This window comes from Leuciscus leuciscus, assembly GCF_965113295.1.
Source record: "Leuciscus leuciscus genome assembly, chromosome: 1".
In the NCBI taxonomy this organism is placed as follows: Eukaryota; Metazoa; Chordata; class Actinopteri; order Cypriniformes; family Leuciscidae; genus Leuciscus; species Leuciscus leuciscus.
In genome coordinates, this window is record NC_138725.1 from 60,269,135 (window position 1) to 60,285,759 (window position 16,625).

At 37.6% G+C, this 16,625-nt stretch overlaps 2 protein-coding genes across 2 annotated transcripts; both read left to right on the plus strand.

Annotated features, from left to right (window-relative positions):
- Window positions 1-454: 454 nt before the first annotated feature.
- lsm12a (LSM12 homolog a) lies at window positions 455-10,439 on the plus strand. The gene is made up of 5 exons (XM_082184361.1): window positions 455-823; window positions 3,858-3,991; window positions 4,090-4,199; window positions 4,854-4,980; window positions 8,972-10,439. The coding sequence occupies exons 1-5, from the start codon at window positions 697-699 to the stop codon at window positions 9,062-9,064; spliced, it is 591 nt and encodes a 196-aa protein (XP_082040487.1). The 5' UTR covers window positions 455-696; the 3' UTR covers window positions 9,065-10,439.
- Window positions 10,440-10,581: 142 nt separating this feature from the next.
- On the plus strand, window positions 10,582-16,143 carry LOC309509433 (uncharacterized protein). The gene is made up of 2 exons (XM_082184155.1): window positions 10,582-12,638; window positions 14,961-16,143. The coding sequence occupies exons 1-2, from the start codon at window positions 12,363-12,365 to the stop codon at window positions 15,726-15,728; spliced, it is 1,044 nt and encodes a 347-aa protein (XP_082040281.1). The 5' UTR covers window positions 10,582-12,362; the 3' UTR covers window positions 15,729-16,143.
- Window positions 16,144-16,625: the final 482 nt, after the last annotated feature.

Here is a 16,625-nt window from a genome sequence, read left to right on the forward strand (position 1 = left end):
ATACATGAATTTTGAACAATACCCGTTCTTGTCTTACGACAACTATATAAATATACATTTATATACAAAAAAAATTTTTTAAACAATTTTATAATATATAAAGTATTTGACATTACAGTTTCTTTCAAAAAAAATGATCAGAAATCATACAAATTATGCTATTCTATAGTCAAAATTGTATGTTTCTCTTCAGGTTTATACGTCTAAAAGCACTTTAATTGTGGATAGAAAACAGACCCAATGCAATGTAAACTGATATTTTAGACATTTATAATATATCTATTTTTTCACTGTATAAAGGGGTCTTTATTCTTGAAAATATGTAACTGCCTTAAAGGGGGTCCTTCAAAAGCAGGCCATCATTATTTGGGGGTCTGGGGCATCAAAAAGTTTGACAACCTCTGATTTAGGTCACAGAAGGTAACAACTGGCTCCCCTATAATTTCAAAAGACTCTTGTGCATAAATCACTTGTCAGTAAGTGAGAAGTGGTTAAATGAGGGCGTATAGTGCACTGTAGTAAGATATTCATGATCTACTACTCCATAGTAAAGCGGGCGTGGCTTCAATTGCAGCGCCCGTTTTCGCGTCACTTCATTCATCCCGCGGAACGCCCACTCGCGCGCCCACCCATGCTGACGCGGCTGCGCGTGTTTACGTGAGGCGAGTCGACTGCTCCCGTTTCCTGCCGGAGAAGATGGCGGCTCCTGGACCAGGGGAGTATTTCAGCGTCGGGAGCCATGTCTCCTGCCTCACATGCCTGGGGCAGCGCTTGCAAGGAGAGGTCGTCGCTTTTGACTACCCGTCCAAGATGCTGACTTTGAGTATCCTTTTATCGTCTCAGCTTGTCATTGAATCGTCGGGATCCACAACTGCAAGAGGCCTGGTCTGCGGGTATGCCAAAGATATTTTCACCACGGTGAAGTCAGGCAACTCCGCGTTCACTTCCGTGTTTCGCGCACGCCGAGTCAGGTGGTGTGCATTTGAATCTCCGATTGGTTATTAGATTCTTCTCTCGTGCTCTTACGTTCGTAGCATTTGAGTGTAATATGTCAACCAAACACAAATTTGGACTCGCACAACATGAAATTTAGCTCTATTGTGTTATGGTGTACTGTATAAAGCAATATGGTGTTTCAAACGACGAATAATAGGCCTAATTGTACTGGGTCCTGTTCATAGAACAGCTTGAAATATCAGAGATTTTAAAAAGTGCGCTGTAATGTTGTAAATGCTGTATTGAATATTTAATTGTCTAGTTATGCTGTATATATTGTGTATTTAGTGGTTTATTATGTTCATTTCTGTGGACCATGAAACGCTCGCAAAGCCGTGGTAATGTCTGATTGACATTCGAGTCGTGAGTCGAGTCTTCTGAATCGGTTCGTTGGCCCTTTCTGTAGGTTACATCATTACGCCAGCTAATAGCTGCAATGCAATGTGTTTTGTTATGAATAATACAAATAATATTAATTTAATGTTTTAATTCTGTAAACTTCTGGATATCAAACCATGAAGAAAGTGTGACAAAACAGCCCAAAATGATACTGGTGAACCATTTTCGTTATTGTCCTTATGTCATTTTAATGTATGATAATTTGTCATGTTTACGCAATCTTAATTATTTCACCACCGTATATATAAAATGTCGTGTGTATTATAAATAGACGGAGAATCCCTTATTTTTCTTATTTTATTTGCAACCCTCAGATTTGTGTGAGAGCGAACAGCGAGTCGGTGCATATAGGTGAACTAAAAGATATGATTCGCGCATTCTTTTCACTCAGTCGAACGGGTTCATTAATCGGTCTGAATGATTCATTCGTGAATTGGCCTCATTATACAGTAATCTCAAGATACTGGAAAGGTAATAGGAAAGTCTGGTAAATTCAACTTCGAAAACGTTGATGCTTCTGACTTGAAATGAAGGGGTTTATTTGTAGTATCGTTTGAAACTGCAGTCCCAGCCTAAGCCATAATGGAAGTGAATGAGGGGTGGACAGGCTGTCAACTACAGCATTGGTGTTCTCCCATACACAGATCTGCGCATGCGTGCTTAGGGGGCGTCAGCTAGCCTGAACGCTAACATCCGAGTTTCTCAGCCTGACACATAATGCGCACCCTAACATACAATCATCACTGTGGTGTGTGCATCTAAATGAAGCATTTCACTGCATTTATACACAAAGTATCAAAGAGCTCAGCCAGCTATTGCATTAGTTTTCCAATGACAGATTGTGGATAACAATCACCAAAAGAAGCTCAGTTTGGTCCTTGGTCTGAAAATGCATTGAAAACCAAATTGCATGAAAGGTTATTTAAATGAAGTACAAAAATGTGGATATTTAAAGACACCATGAAATCAAAATAGATGGTAGTATGTGTGTGATGTCACCATCGGCCGGAGTTACTGTGATTACGCCCACTGCGTGGCAAAAAGACTTGGTTTTCAGCGTGAAAGCTGCGAAAAACACACTAAACACATCTAAAATGGAATAGAGCTGTGAGATTTGACTATGAGATTTGAAATCTGAGGTATATTTTTACTAATTGCCGAAAGCTAAAGAACACAGAGGCAAATGGATCGCTGCAAATCACAGAAACAACTGGACTCCAGGCAGCAAAACGTGGATTTGCAGTTATTTTGTCAATTTTTTGGGGTAAAATCATACACTTATTTATTTATTTATTTATTTATATATATATATATATATATATATATATATATATATATATATATATATATAGTATTATGTTCTGTATTGTATTGACAACTCATCATCAATTAAATATTTACCATCATATTTTCTGCATAATTGGACAAAAACTATACTAGTTTTAGGGCTAGACGATATTGATATAGATGTGTAGATATAGATATAAGTGAACACCCGTATTTAGACCTACCTATATTGTATTTAAATAACGCGTTCATAGGCAAATTTGCTCTACTATTGTATTTCCCTGGTGTCCAAAATCAGGCACATTTAAATGTGAAACATGATTCCTGGCTGTATGTCAATATCCATGGATCACTTGATCTTTGGTAAGTTGTAAGGAACACTTATATCGAGTCCAACCTTTAGTTTAAACCCATAATTGTTTGTTTTACTCATGTTTTCACCGTTGCCCCACAAATGCTACAAATCCAGTCATGCAGCAGCTCTTTTGCCACTCATAAAGCTTGACAGCTAATGTAATGTCGAATTTGCTGACATCACTAGCTTGCTTGCTTTGGTTTTCTTCCTGTTTTAAGTATTAAAAAGAACTGTTTACATAAAACATCTGAAAAGCCATCCGGTATGCTTGTTTTATAGAACCGAGTGGTTTATGAAGGCTTGAAGACGGTTTTGATTTTAATGTTTAAACCATTGCACATCTTCTCAAAAATATCTGAATACCTTTAAAGACGGCATAAAAATGGTAGTCTTGTCAAATAGTCTTGTCTTCCCTATTGTATCCAACTGAAACGGCTTCTCGAATAAGAAAAAATACAGGCGTATCGTTAAATGGTTGTGGTTTGCTATTGCTGTGATGTCATTTGAGTGACAGGTTGTCTTGTCCAAGAGCGCTCCAAGTTGAATGCGGCTCATATCTGATTGCACTCTGTCATGCTAGTAAGCAGCCTCCGCCAAGACACTCATCTCCTAAATGACAGACATTCATGTCATTTAATCCTATTTGTTAACATGAGATTCTAAACATGAAACTGGAGTGGAGAAATACACAAAGTAGGGCTTACAGCTGATATACAGCATTCATCCCATGATAATACCCATCTAGGAGGCTTCTATCTCATACATTGCTTTAATAAATACACATTTGCCAAACAACTACCTTGACTCTTGACCGTATCAGAATGTGCCCCGTCCAGTGGTAAACCCAACCTCAGCGATGTGGTGCTTGTTAACTTGGCCTATGTGTCCGAAGTGGACATCATCAGTGACCGTGCTGAAACTCCTCCCCCTTTAGCAACTCTCAATTTTAGCAAGGTGAGCCCAAATGACGTCCCATTTTCTTCTGCTCTCAATCTATGATTAAGAAAGGTGTTATAGTTAATGTCGTCTTATTTCTCCATTGCTGTTTTCAGCTTGTGAATAGAGCACGGGCGGAAAAGGAAGATAAGTTGTCTCAAGCTTATGCAATTAGTGCTGGTGTTTCTGTAGAGGGTCAACTGCTGTTCCAGACCATTCATAAAACGTAAGTGAGACTCGAATTGATGCGTTCACTTTCAATTGGCTAACCTTTGGGCTTTTCCGCAATTCGTCTTTTTCCAAGTAATGAATTAATGTACTTTAATTACCTGGAAAAATAACGAAAGGGATTACTCTTAATTTGTCTGTAGTTTAATTAGTTACTTTTAATGTAATTGCATTAAATACTGTATTGATTATAGAGCAATTCTATAAAACAACAGTGGATTTAACATCAAAATGTAACGTCTAATGATAACATGTTTTTAATGTAACTTTCTCCCTTTAAATACTTTGGTCAGTTCAAGAATAATTTATTTATTATAAAACTGTTCTTTTAATTCTTTCAAATAAATATCTATCCTTGTATAGTTCAACTGGCCGAGAGAGTAATTAATACAATAATCTTATTACACTGTTGAAAATGTAATAAGTAGCTAGTAATTAATGACTTTTTTTAGAGTAACTTACCCAACACTGATCACAGTCTATACTCATTTAAAATGTATATATGGATCTATATGTTCTGCTTTAGAGCTTTGTTTATTATGGTGAACGATCCTCAGACTTGTGTATGAATTAAGAGATATGATTATATCAAGCAACTTTATCTTGAACAGAATGAATCGTTCACTTTCTTCTTACTCGTCTTCATCCGCAGCATCAAAGACTGCAAATGGCAGGAGAAAAACATCCTAGTGATGGATGATGTGGTCATCAGTCCGCCATACCAAGTGGACAACTGTAAAGGCAAAGAGGGCAGCGCTTTAAGCCACGTGCGGAAAATAGTAAGTTGTCTCAACTCTGCACTGTATTGTACACTACTATTAAAATGTTTAGGGTCAGTAAGAGATATAATATATATATATATACATATATACAATTTTATGAAATTAATACATTTGTTTAGCAAGGACATGTTAAATTGATTTCTTGTCAAAGAATCCTGAAAAAGATGTATTTTGGTTTCCATATAGATGATGATCATCAGAAATGTTTCTTGAGCATCAAATCATCATTAGAATGATCATGTGACACTGAAGACTGGAGTAATGATGCTGAAAATTCAGCTTTAAAATCACAGGAATAAATTAAATTTTAAAATATATTCAAATACATGTATTTTAATGTATTTGTTGGGGGCAGAGGAGCACTTCAATAGGTTTTTGCTCATTTGCTTTTAGAAATAAGTCGGCACAGGTGTAGCAAATTAGCTTTATGAAATATTAATAATCAATAATAACTGGTTATAATTGATTACGGATATTTGGATCAGTTCATATAATTAACTTAATGTCGTAAATTAATATTACAATCAATTAACCTGTTTGTCCTGTGAACACTCAGGATTAATTGTTTATTAGCATGGGAAATGTCTTTCTTAATTTACAGTACTACTAAGAGCAGTAACCAAGATCTAAATGATTAGTGACTCCAGTTATGAGCTTGAGACACGGACAACTTTACATGTGACATGAACAAGATTTTATTAACTAGACTAAACACTTAAACTACTCTAACATACACACACATACATGCATACAGTTTACCAAGGGAAAGAGAGCTGAAGCAGAATACAGGAAAGCAAGAAGTTATAGCATTGTTTGAAATTCAGCAGATCAACAGCCTTGAGCAAACCATCAGTTTAGTTCTAACACGTCCTTCTTTAAAGGGGTAAGGATACTTAATGTATCAAATAATGAGACTAAGTTTGATACTTGCATGTCTCTCCCATTTGAATTAGACTGTCCTGATGCAATTTGTTGAGGCTCCAGTTAATCTTTGTTGATGTGGTCTTGATGAGAGAGAACCAGTGGTAGTCAGAGTATCTTTGGTGAATGGTCTTTGTTGGGAGAGTGAGTTTGCTGGATTATTCATTAAATAAATGAATAATTTGTGTGTGTCTGATTGGTCCAGACGCTACACAGGACAGAAAACTGCATTGATCAGGTTGTTTAATGAGTCTTTAAAGGGATAGTTCACCCAAAATGCTGTCATTTATTTACTCTCCCTCATGTCGTTCCAAACCCGTAAGACTTTCATTTATCATCAATCTGAGAGCTTTCTGTCCCTCAATTGACCGCTACGCAAATTACACTTTGACGCTTCAAAAAGTGCATAAAGAGATTGTAAAACTAATCCATATGAATTGAGTGATTTAGTCAAAAAAATTCTAAAAAGACTCTCTTTATATGAACAGATTGAATTTAGGCTTATATTCACATATAAACATTTATCAACTCGCACATCAGTTGTGGTGGTAAACGGTAAACGCTCAAACATGTTCGCTCGATGTGCAAAAACCAATGACCAATGAGGTCCGTTCTCATGTTACGCAACATGTTTGAGCTTCTGCAAGAACCAATGATGTTCATTCTCGTGTTACGCAACACATTTGAGCTTCTGCCAGAACCAATGAGGTTCATTCTCATGGGTTACGCAGCATGTTTGAGATTCTTCAGCAAGAACCAATGAGGTTCATTCTCGTGTTACACCGCATGTTAGAGCTTCTGCAAGAAGCATTGAGGTTTGTTCTCGCACATCAAGCAGGTTCAGTAGAGTTTGTTTATATTTTTTAATTAGTGTTTAAATGTGAATAATGGCTAAATACCTCAATTAAATCTGTTCATCATATAAAACGATTGTGTCTCTTTAGAAAATGTGTACTAAACCACAGTGGGATGGGCATGTTTAAAAAATATTGTATTTGAATATTCGGGCTCATAAAAATCGAAAATTCGTTTATTTTAAATGACGTTTAACGAGAAAGAAGTTTTTTTTTTTTTTTTTTTTTTTTTGACGATCAAGCAGCACGAACGAACAGAAAAAACGCTAATAAAGCAGACTGCCAGTTATCGTACAGAACGTACGTATGCACTCCAGTCAGCATATGGTTATCGTGGTTATATTGTTTCACGTTAATGTTGAGAAAAAGAATAATACCAACAGAGGAAGTTTCTAACAGCACTTTGCGTTTTCTGTTCTTAAACCTGTCTTAAACTTAAAGGAAGCATATGTCTCAAAATAATTTTGCTATCAGATAAGTTATCATCTCGGATCACGATTCACTCGTGCTGAGCTGCGCTTACCTGCAGTCGTGAATGCAGTGAAGGCCCGCTGTCTTTCCTCATTCGACTGCTGTTTGGATTTATTGAAATTTCTCATTGTGGTGGTATTATCTTTCTCATTGTAGTAAGATAATTTTCACCCAAGTAATTCCAAACTTCCCGAGTCAGACGACGATATTATGTGATCAAATAAAAAAAATAAAAAAATTATAGAGGACACCTAGTAAAGGAGTTCTGGTGAAACTGACTGTTTACCGTTCGAAATTAATAAATGAATGCGCTGGCTACATCAGCTGTGAGTAACCATAGCAACAGACAGTAAACTGAAGGGTTCTACGAGCTGAGCGGACTATAAATATCTCCGGTTGCTAAATAAACCGTCAGGCGTAATCACCAGGGAAACCAAGTTATTGTTTGTAAAAACTTTAGATTTCGATTGTAAAACTAATTAAAATATAAACTAATGTTTGAAAAATGTGTTATTTGGCAAGTGACCATGGTATAAGCGGGTGCCCTTCGAGGTGTCCATTATGTAAGGGTTAATGCCCGACGAGGTGTCCATTATCAGGTATTAATGGACGACGGCGAGGCGTGAACCGTCCGACGCGCAGCGGAGGACGGTTGCCTCCGCCGAAGTCCATTAATACCTGACAATGGACACCTCGAAGTGCATTAACCCGCTTATACCATGGTCACTTACGAAAGAAAGAAATATTTAATCAATTAATAATACTTTAATGTGTTTTAGAGTAAAAATCGTGAGGGTTTTTTTTTTATTTAAGTCGAGCGCACTATTTAATATCTCCCGTATACAGGCGTTGCCAAGCAACGTGGCCACAGCGACCCGACCGCAGCAGTTGATCAGTGAGTTTGAGCCAGCGCAATCATTTAGAACTGTCATGCAGTTCCTAGGTGTACATTATCACTTTTTAATGGACACCCTGCAGCCAATCAGAATCGAGTATTCACCCAGACCATGGTATAACAGATATTAATGGCCTTCGGCGGAGGCCGCTGCGCGTCGGACGGTTCACGCCTCGCCGTCGTCCATTAATATCTGATAATGGACACCTCGTCGTGCATTAACCCTTACACAATCAACTTGTTAACACGTTCCACAGCGCCACCCAGTGCATTTAATTATAACTGCGAGTTAGTGCTTGGGGGTTTGTTTATCATGGATTCACTGCATTAACGGCCAGCAAAGGAACGTAGTAAAATTAGAATTGTATTTTATTTTTCGAATAATAATTACAGATCGAATATTCGTGCACACCCTTAAATCCACTCAATTTATATGGATTAGTTTTACGATCTCTTTGGAGGAACAGAAAGCTCTAAGAATTCATACAAAAATAAAAATAAATCATCATTTGTGTTTCGAAGATGAACGAAAGACTTGCGGGTTTGGAGCAACATGAGGGTAAGTAGTGAATGACAGAATTTCCATTTTTTGGTGAACTATCCCTTTAATGTTGAACAAATCAGCTTTTAGATTTCATAGAATAATTTTCCTCTGGAATTTACAGACCTAAGGTTCAAGCATTAACTTATATTAAATGGAAATTTATTTAAAAATATTACCATTAATATCCTGTTGATTATAAATAACATTATTATATTATATCATATATAATATAATATAATATAATATATGTCATATATTATTGTGAGGTGTTTTACTGTTCTAACCTATGTACTCTGTCCACAGGTTGAGAAACATTTTCGGGATGTGGAGAGCCAAAAATCAGTGCCGCATTCACAAGCTCAACAAACACAGAAGGACTCTGCTTTATCATCATGAGCCCAGGCTCAGAGAGAGGAAACAATATGCTGACAAAGGAAGTGTTGTTTGTTTTAAATTAATAATTTCTGATGTATTTTTTTTTTTTTTTAAACCAATTGCCAGACAAAGGTTGAGATAGCTGATACTCAGCGTTTTGAGCAGGGATGACGGTCCTACACATCTGAAGAGAAAAAATGCTTCCACTGACAAAAGAGAGGGCAAAAATAGAGTGCTGTCTTAGAATATGATTTCATATAGAAAACATCCTTTCCAACATCATTAACTCACTAAACCTACCATGCTGGATCTCCAGTTTTTTTCCTCCTGTCATTAAATAAACCATGTGTTTATTTCATCTCATTTGGTTAGCCACCAAAAACTACATTTTCTGTTCAAATCCATGATCTTACTTTGTGCCACATTTTTTTTTTAGTGTTAGAAAGGGTGTGAGGGTGGAACTTTTTTTTTTTTCCCCAAGTTAGACTGGATAACTATTGTATGATTTCTTTAGCTGCAAAAACAGGGTTTATTTTGTAGGTTGAGGATTATTGAGGGCTGAAGGCACAGTATGGGAAATTGAATTGCACTTAGCATCTACCCAACATCTTATTTTTATATTACTCCCTTCTTTTTACTTTTGTCACTTTTTAAGTGATAGACGAAGGAGTAACACTCTTGAGTGCTGTAAGCATCCTTTCAGTTTACTTGTAGAACGTGGTCTTGTTGTCTCTCTTCAGCTCCAGGTGCAGTCGACCAAGAGAGAAATGGAGAGCCAAGACTACTTGGCGGTATATTATTGTCATTTTCTTCCATATTGGTCCTGTACTTGCCATTTTGAATACCTCTTCCATAGTGGGACCATTTTCTATGATGCAATGTTTGTTTGTATTATTATTATTATTTCCAAACACATCCAAACTGGAAGGGTACATGCAGTGACCAATGAGAGACTCACACCTCTCTTTGACTTCTTGCATTCCTTCGTTATTCCAGCGACGGTCAATTTTCTTCAGATATGTGTCAGCGTAAGACGGCTCATATCTTGCTCATCTCTCGCGACAGAACTGATCTCTTTCTGAACGGGAATATTTGTAATCAACTGTTTGGGAAAAAGAAATGTTAAAGTGATATCTTGCCATGTTAAGAGACTGGGAAGGGGGGGGTATGGGTGGCACTGGCTCAAAGCCAAAATCCTCCCCATCCCAGCCTTGTGAACCTCGTAGCCCGATTGAGGCTCAAGCAGTGGCGCCAAGCTGTGACGTGTATCCGGGTTGCATACCAGTTTATATCGCTGTGTGTTGACAAGGATGCTGTTCGCCTATAGGTTTCTTTCGCAGTATTTTATTTTTTATTTTAAATAGTTATGAAGAAATAAAAAAAGAGAAAAATCTCACTTGTCTTGTTTTATCCCTTTTTTATTTTATTCATAATTGGTTCATGTTAATTTGTTTAACTTGTTAAATTATGCTGTTAGCCTATAATAATGGTCTGAGTCAACTGGTTGTCTTCCACTGCATCTTCAATAGTAACCCCATATGCTGTGGTCACATAATGGGGACAGTAAAAGTTGGTGACTCATTTTCAGTGAATCAAAGGGGATCCCTTGCCATTGTTTAATGAGTTTGAATGGATATTTACAGCCAAAATATGCCTTTGACTGGAATGAATCATTGATGTTGAGGGGTTTTCCATTATTCATGTACAAACATATGCATTATTTAATCCCACATGATCTCATATTTCTGCCCCTGACCCCCCATTGCACATGGTGTTGGTTTGGACCGCTGAGCCGTGAGTTTGGCACGTTCACCCAAATGTAACAGAGTGGGTTTTGTACTTAAAACACAAAAAGAAACGCCAGACATAATAGTAGGGACTTCTAGTCTCAGTCAACATTCATTGACGTAATTTTTTTTGTCATGTAACCAAAATGAATGGTGACTGAAGGAGGCTTTCATTCATGCATAACTTTGTGTACCACGGAAAAAAGAGACGTAGGCCTATAGTCGGTAGGATATCAAATGGTGAGAAAATAATGACTTTATTTCGGGTATACTGTCTCTTTATGTCGGCATATAAGGCGGATCCGTTCAAAATGGGTTAAAAACGGTGAAACCTTTGCGTAATCCGCTTGCGTCTTTAAAAATCCATTTGAGACTAAATTCAGGGGATATACAGAAGTAATTCTGTGTTATATAATAAATCTCTCGGCTGGCATTGACATATTTCTAAATTTAAACATCTAGAATTTGGCTGAGATTATTGTGCGTAATTAAATCACATTGGACACTATAAGAACTTAAAATAAAGTTAGCCTATTTAAAATTAAAATAAAATGCAAAATTGGCTACATTATAGGCTACAAGGATATCCGTGGTTTAAAACGTATTGGATTATGACCAAATGTGACATCTGCCCCTGCCCTTCAGAGTGCACAAACTGTTCTTTTGAGTCCAATCTTTTCGACTCATCTTAAATAGTTTGAAATAGAGTGATTGTAACAAATATCGCTCTGGAAAAGCACATTTGTGTAAATTAATATACATGTAGTCATAAATACATACGATTTTAATACATTAAAATAATTTATTAAAATAAAAATAAAAGTTTAAGCACACTGATGTTAATGAATTTTAGCACGGTTTAATGCATTTCTAAATTAACCTACTGTTGTTGTTTTTTAGCTGAATCATGGCTGCAGCACAACTGAACTGGCTCAAAAAAAACAAAAACAATAATATCATTGCAAATCCATTTACAGTGAACAGCAATGTCAATTAAAACGTAAAAGAATCCCCCCCGGTTCACTGAAACAACCCGTTTGAAGAACCGATTCGCGGAAACGAGTCTGTCTTCCCATCACTTTTGTGCTACTTGTCTTTGTTTGGAGCAGGAGTAATTTGGGGAAAAAACGCTGACAAAGCTTCCGTTTATTTAGAGGAGGAAAGGAATAAAACAGTAGCCTTATAACAATAACTGTTTTTACGCATTATTTGTATGCTGCTGCTACTACTAGTAGTAGGCCTACTGTTTATCGTGTGTGTGACCGTGTGGGGAGGGGGGCTTAGAAATTGAGTCGCATATGGTTTTAAGGCGATTAAGTGCTTCTGACAGACATTCCAGCTGCACTGCAGACTGCGAATATTCTGCTGATCTGTAAAAGTCTGTCCTAAACAAATGGGAACTGCGTTTATCACAGAGATCTCGCTCCTCTTCCGTAGAAAGCTGAGGATCCGTTAATCGACGTCCTGGTCAAACATTTCACGTTTTGTAACGTTAGAGCTCCAGGTAGATCTCTGGAATCTGTCATCACATCATGTTGCCTTCTGTCGCGATGCTTTTACTCTTTCTTTCTCCGTCGAGGAGCTCAAGACTGTGTAGTCACCTCTGCCAGTGCTATGAACACTCAGACCTGGTGGATTGCCATGCCAGGGGTTTTGAGGATATTCCACATGGACTTCCCCACGGCACCTGGCTCCTAGACCTGGGAGGAAACAAGCTTACGGAGATCCGGAGTCGAGCTTTCGCTGGCCTTTGGTCTTTACGTATTCTAGTGCTCTCGGACAGCAGCATCCAGGTTCTTCATACGCAGGTAGGACCATTTAGGCTATTCAATCCGTATGCATAGCCTACTCAAAAAGAAAAGTTTTTTTTTTTTGCCATTGATATTCCATGAAGAACATTAACATTCAGGGAACCTTTCCATACATTACACTAAAGGTTCTTTACACTCTTAAAAATAAAGATTCCTAAAGGGGGACCTAACCTAACTTAAAAGAACAATTGTTTCGTTGTGTGAGGAACATTTAAAAAAATCTTTTAAAAAGTGGAAAGTTCCATGGATGTTAAAGGTTCTTCAAAATGAACCATTATGTAGTGGACAACAGATTATTAAATTGTGTTCTTTACAATAAGAAAACAATGACCTGGTTTCACAGACAGCCCAGATAGCATGGGGACAGCGGGGCTAGTTGTAACACACTTGTACAAAAATAATGGCCAGTCATTAATATGTTTACATTCATTAATATATTCATACAGTTCTTTATATATGTGTAATAATGATGGCCAGTCATTAATATGTTTACATTCATTAATATATTCATACAGTTCTTTATATATGTGTAATAATGATGGCCAGTCATTAATATGTTTACATTCATTAATATATTCATACAGTTCTTTATATATGTGTAATAATGATGGCCAGTCATTAATATGTTTACATTCATTAATATATTCATACAGTTCTTTATATATGTGTAATAATGATGGCCAGTCATTAATATGTTTACATTCTTTGTATGAATATATTAATGAATGTAAACATATTAATGACTGGCCATCATTTTAGTACAACACTTGTTTTAAATACTTCTTCCACACATGCTAGCATGATGAAACTTAGTGTATTTAGCCTACTAGTTGCCATATCAACACTATATAGAGAAAAAAGTGCACCAAAATTCTTAAACTGAAATAAAATAAAATAAAATAAAAACTGAGAGTCAATGTTGAGAAATTAATAATTATTAATATGATTTGAACTATGTTGTATAGCTGTGTTTTCCTGTGTTCGTAGTCAAACTCAAAAATTTGTTTATTTTCAATTATTAAAAAATGCCATTATTTTATATGAAAAAGTTGATTGAGAAAATATTTTAGTTTGTCTTGTATTTTTGTTTGATTGGATCAGACAGCATTTTAATCTGTCATATGGTTATGTTACAATGTATGGGGCATGTTGTCACATTTCACTTCCATTCTTTTGGGGCAGCCTATATCAAGAAAAAAGTGTATAGGCTAGCCTACTGTATTAATAAAACAAAACCACATCATTTTACTAGACATGTGTGGAATTAATGTGGGAAAAAAGAAATACTCTGAACCCTAAGTAGATTTAAACAAACTGTGATAGTAAAAAAGCGTTACTTTGTGCCCCACTCTCCCTTACTCGGCCTGAGTTCGGCTGTTCGGCTGTGCCTGCGGCTCAGACTCGGCATTGGGGTGTGTTAACGCCCCGATTCCGGCTTGATTGCGGCAGTGTCAGTAATGCCTGGCTCATATGAATTAAATATAAATGGATTCTTATTAAAGTTACTAACTTATTAAAGTTATTCAGAGAAGAGCAGTGAATTATTCTCATTTTCTTTTGTTGTTTGATTAACATTAAATGACAGATAGAGCAGGAGGTTTATTAGGCTGCTGTCACTTTAAGACCAAATACACAGACCTAATATACTAACAAGCATTTGATTACTTACCCAGCTGTTATGTCACTGAAGACAACTGAATGTGTTTTTTAAAGGACTCAAGATGGACATTTTTACATTTTTGCATGTATTTGTCCATTTAAGCGCACACACGAAGCCCAGAGTAGCCTGTACTTGTCCATGTTTCTCTCCATCTTGGATTGCACGGGCAGAAAGCCGCCTCTTTCGCAGCTCAGTACACTTTTACAGGTGGCATTAGATGATTCGGCTGATTTGTATGTTACGTATGGGCGACAGCACACCACTTTAAAGGAAGGAACGGAAAGCGTTGGAAGCCAAAATCAAAATTTAAACTTAAACCCAGCCCAAAATTACTACTCAATTGCTATCTGTATCTGATTCAGAACGAGCAGAAATCTGTGAGAAATATAACGACCCAATGACAAAAGAACTGATAAAAATAAGCTGTTATGTAGGAGCAATAGCCTTGTGGGCAGCGCTGTGTCATAGCCTATGCCATTGCTGTGCACAAAGCAACCAGCGTTCGAGTCTCAGCTCGAGGTTCAGGCTTATTTGTGCATCAATGACGTCATCAGCGACTAGTCGATTCGATTTTAATCACATAAATGTCAACTTTAAACAAATCTACAGTCGTTCAACCTCTACCGTATACATTTAACCAAATGTCTGTTTCCTCACAGGCTTTTTTCTCTCTGTCCTTTCTGGAGAAGCTGGACATGAGTCGTAACAACCTCACTAAGATCCCTCCTAATTTCTCTGAGAGCCTGTCTTCCCTACGTGAATTGCGGCTGGACCACAATGCACTGGTGCTGTTGAAACCTCCAGGCCTAGAACATCTGGAGAACCTTGAGAAGCTGGACCTCAGCCACAATCGTATCCAATCTGTTGAACCTGGCGCGTTCCGTGGCCTGTCCCGTCTGCGCCACCTTTTCCTCCAAGGGAACCACCTGGGTGTTCTGCGAGACGGATGCCTCACCATGCTGCCCGGACTTGAAGTTCTGCTCCTGGGGAACAACAACATCTCTCGGATCGAGGTAAATGCACTAGCACCATTACACAGTCTTTCTCTGTTGGGCTTGGAGGCGAATCATCTGGAACACTTGAACTTCAAGACATTGCTGAGCTTGCACACGGCTGCTACGCACCTGCAGTTGGCTGGGAACCCGTGGAACTGTGACTGCGACCTGCACCGTGTCTTCAGCAAGCTGCTTAGTGTGCGGCACCTCCTTGTAGACGACTATCACAACGTAACATGTCGGGAGCCCTGGCAGCTTGCCGGAGCCTCTTTGGCTTGGGTGGACAGCCAGTTGTGTATGGCTGAGACCGTTACTGTGTTAGTCATCACTGCTACCGTGATTGTGACCGTCTTTGGTGCCTTGGTCATGGCGGAGAGAAAACGCAAGAGAAAATACTGGGAACAGAATGAGGAGGAACCGCAAGAGCAGTGAGGTGACTTATACAGGAGGACAATACAGATTGAAAATACAGATACGATGGTCTTGCTTTTGGCCTCTTTTCCCAACAAAGAGCAAATACACTGATTAAAGCGAGAAACTGGACTTGATACCATTTGTTCTGAGTTGATGTGGTGATTGAAATTGAGACTTTTATAATGTAAATCTTGAATAAAAGTATTGGTAACTTGAATCTGATGTAAATCTTTCTAATATGGGATGTTTTCAGATTACAATCTGTGCTAGCTAACCAATTAGTTGTGTATGTGTTGTGAATTATATTGCAGTATAGTAGCCTCTTTCAGACATCCTCTTTGCCTCTTACAAACTCTTGTCAAAAGCTACCTTCAACTCTATCATTACATTTACATAAAACGGCAACGTTTTTTATTTTATTTTTTTTACTTTTGATTTGTTCCTTCTCTCTCTCTCTCTCTCTCTCTCTCTCTTTCTCTCTCTCTCTCTCTCAGTCTTAATGACAAAAGTCTTTCCCATAGTGGTAATCTTGATGTTTTATTTTGTTTCAATAGGATATGTTAATAATTATGTTCCTTAGTACAATAAAAACAAAATATATTAATACATTTAAATTGTATTTACTAGTCCCTTCTGACAAAACTCATCGTCTGCATCTATAGGCAGTGACTTGCCTCGCTGCCTTATCAGGCAATGACTTGAGAGGCAGCATTTGTGTACGAAGGTACAGGTACCTCATGAAACTGATTTTAGACTGTGTCAGCGTATAATGGCTAAAAGATCTACAGCTAAACAGAGGTGATCACCAAGAAAATATTTAATTACTACAGTAGGAATTTCTGCCATCATGTCAAAAAGACTCAAGGACACATTCTGCCAAAAGCCATCATGTGTCCTTGTATGCCCAAAACAGAC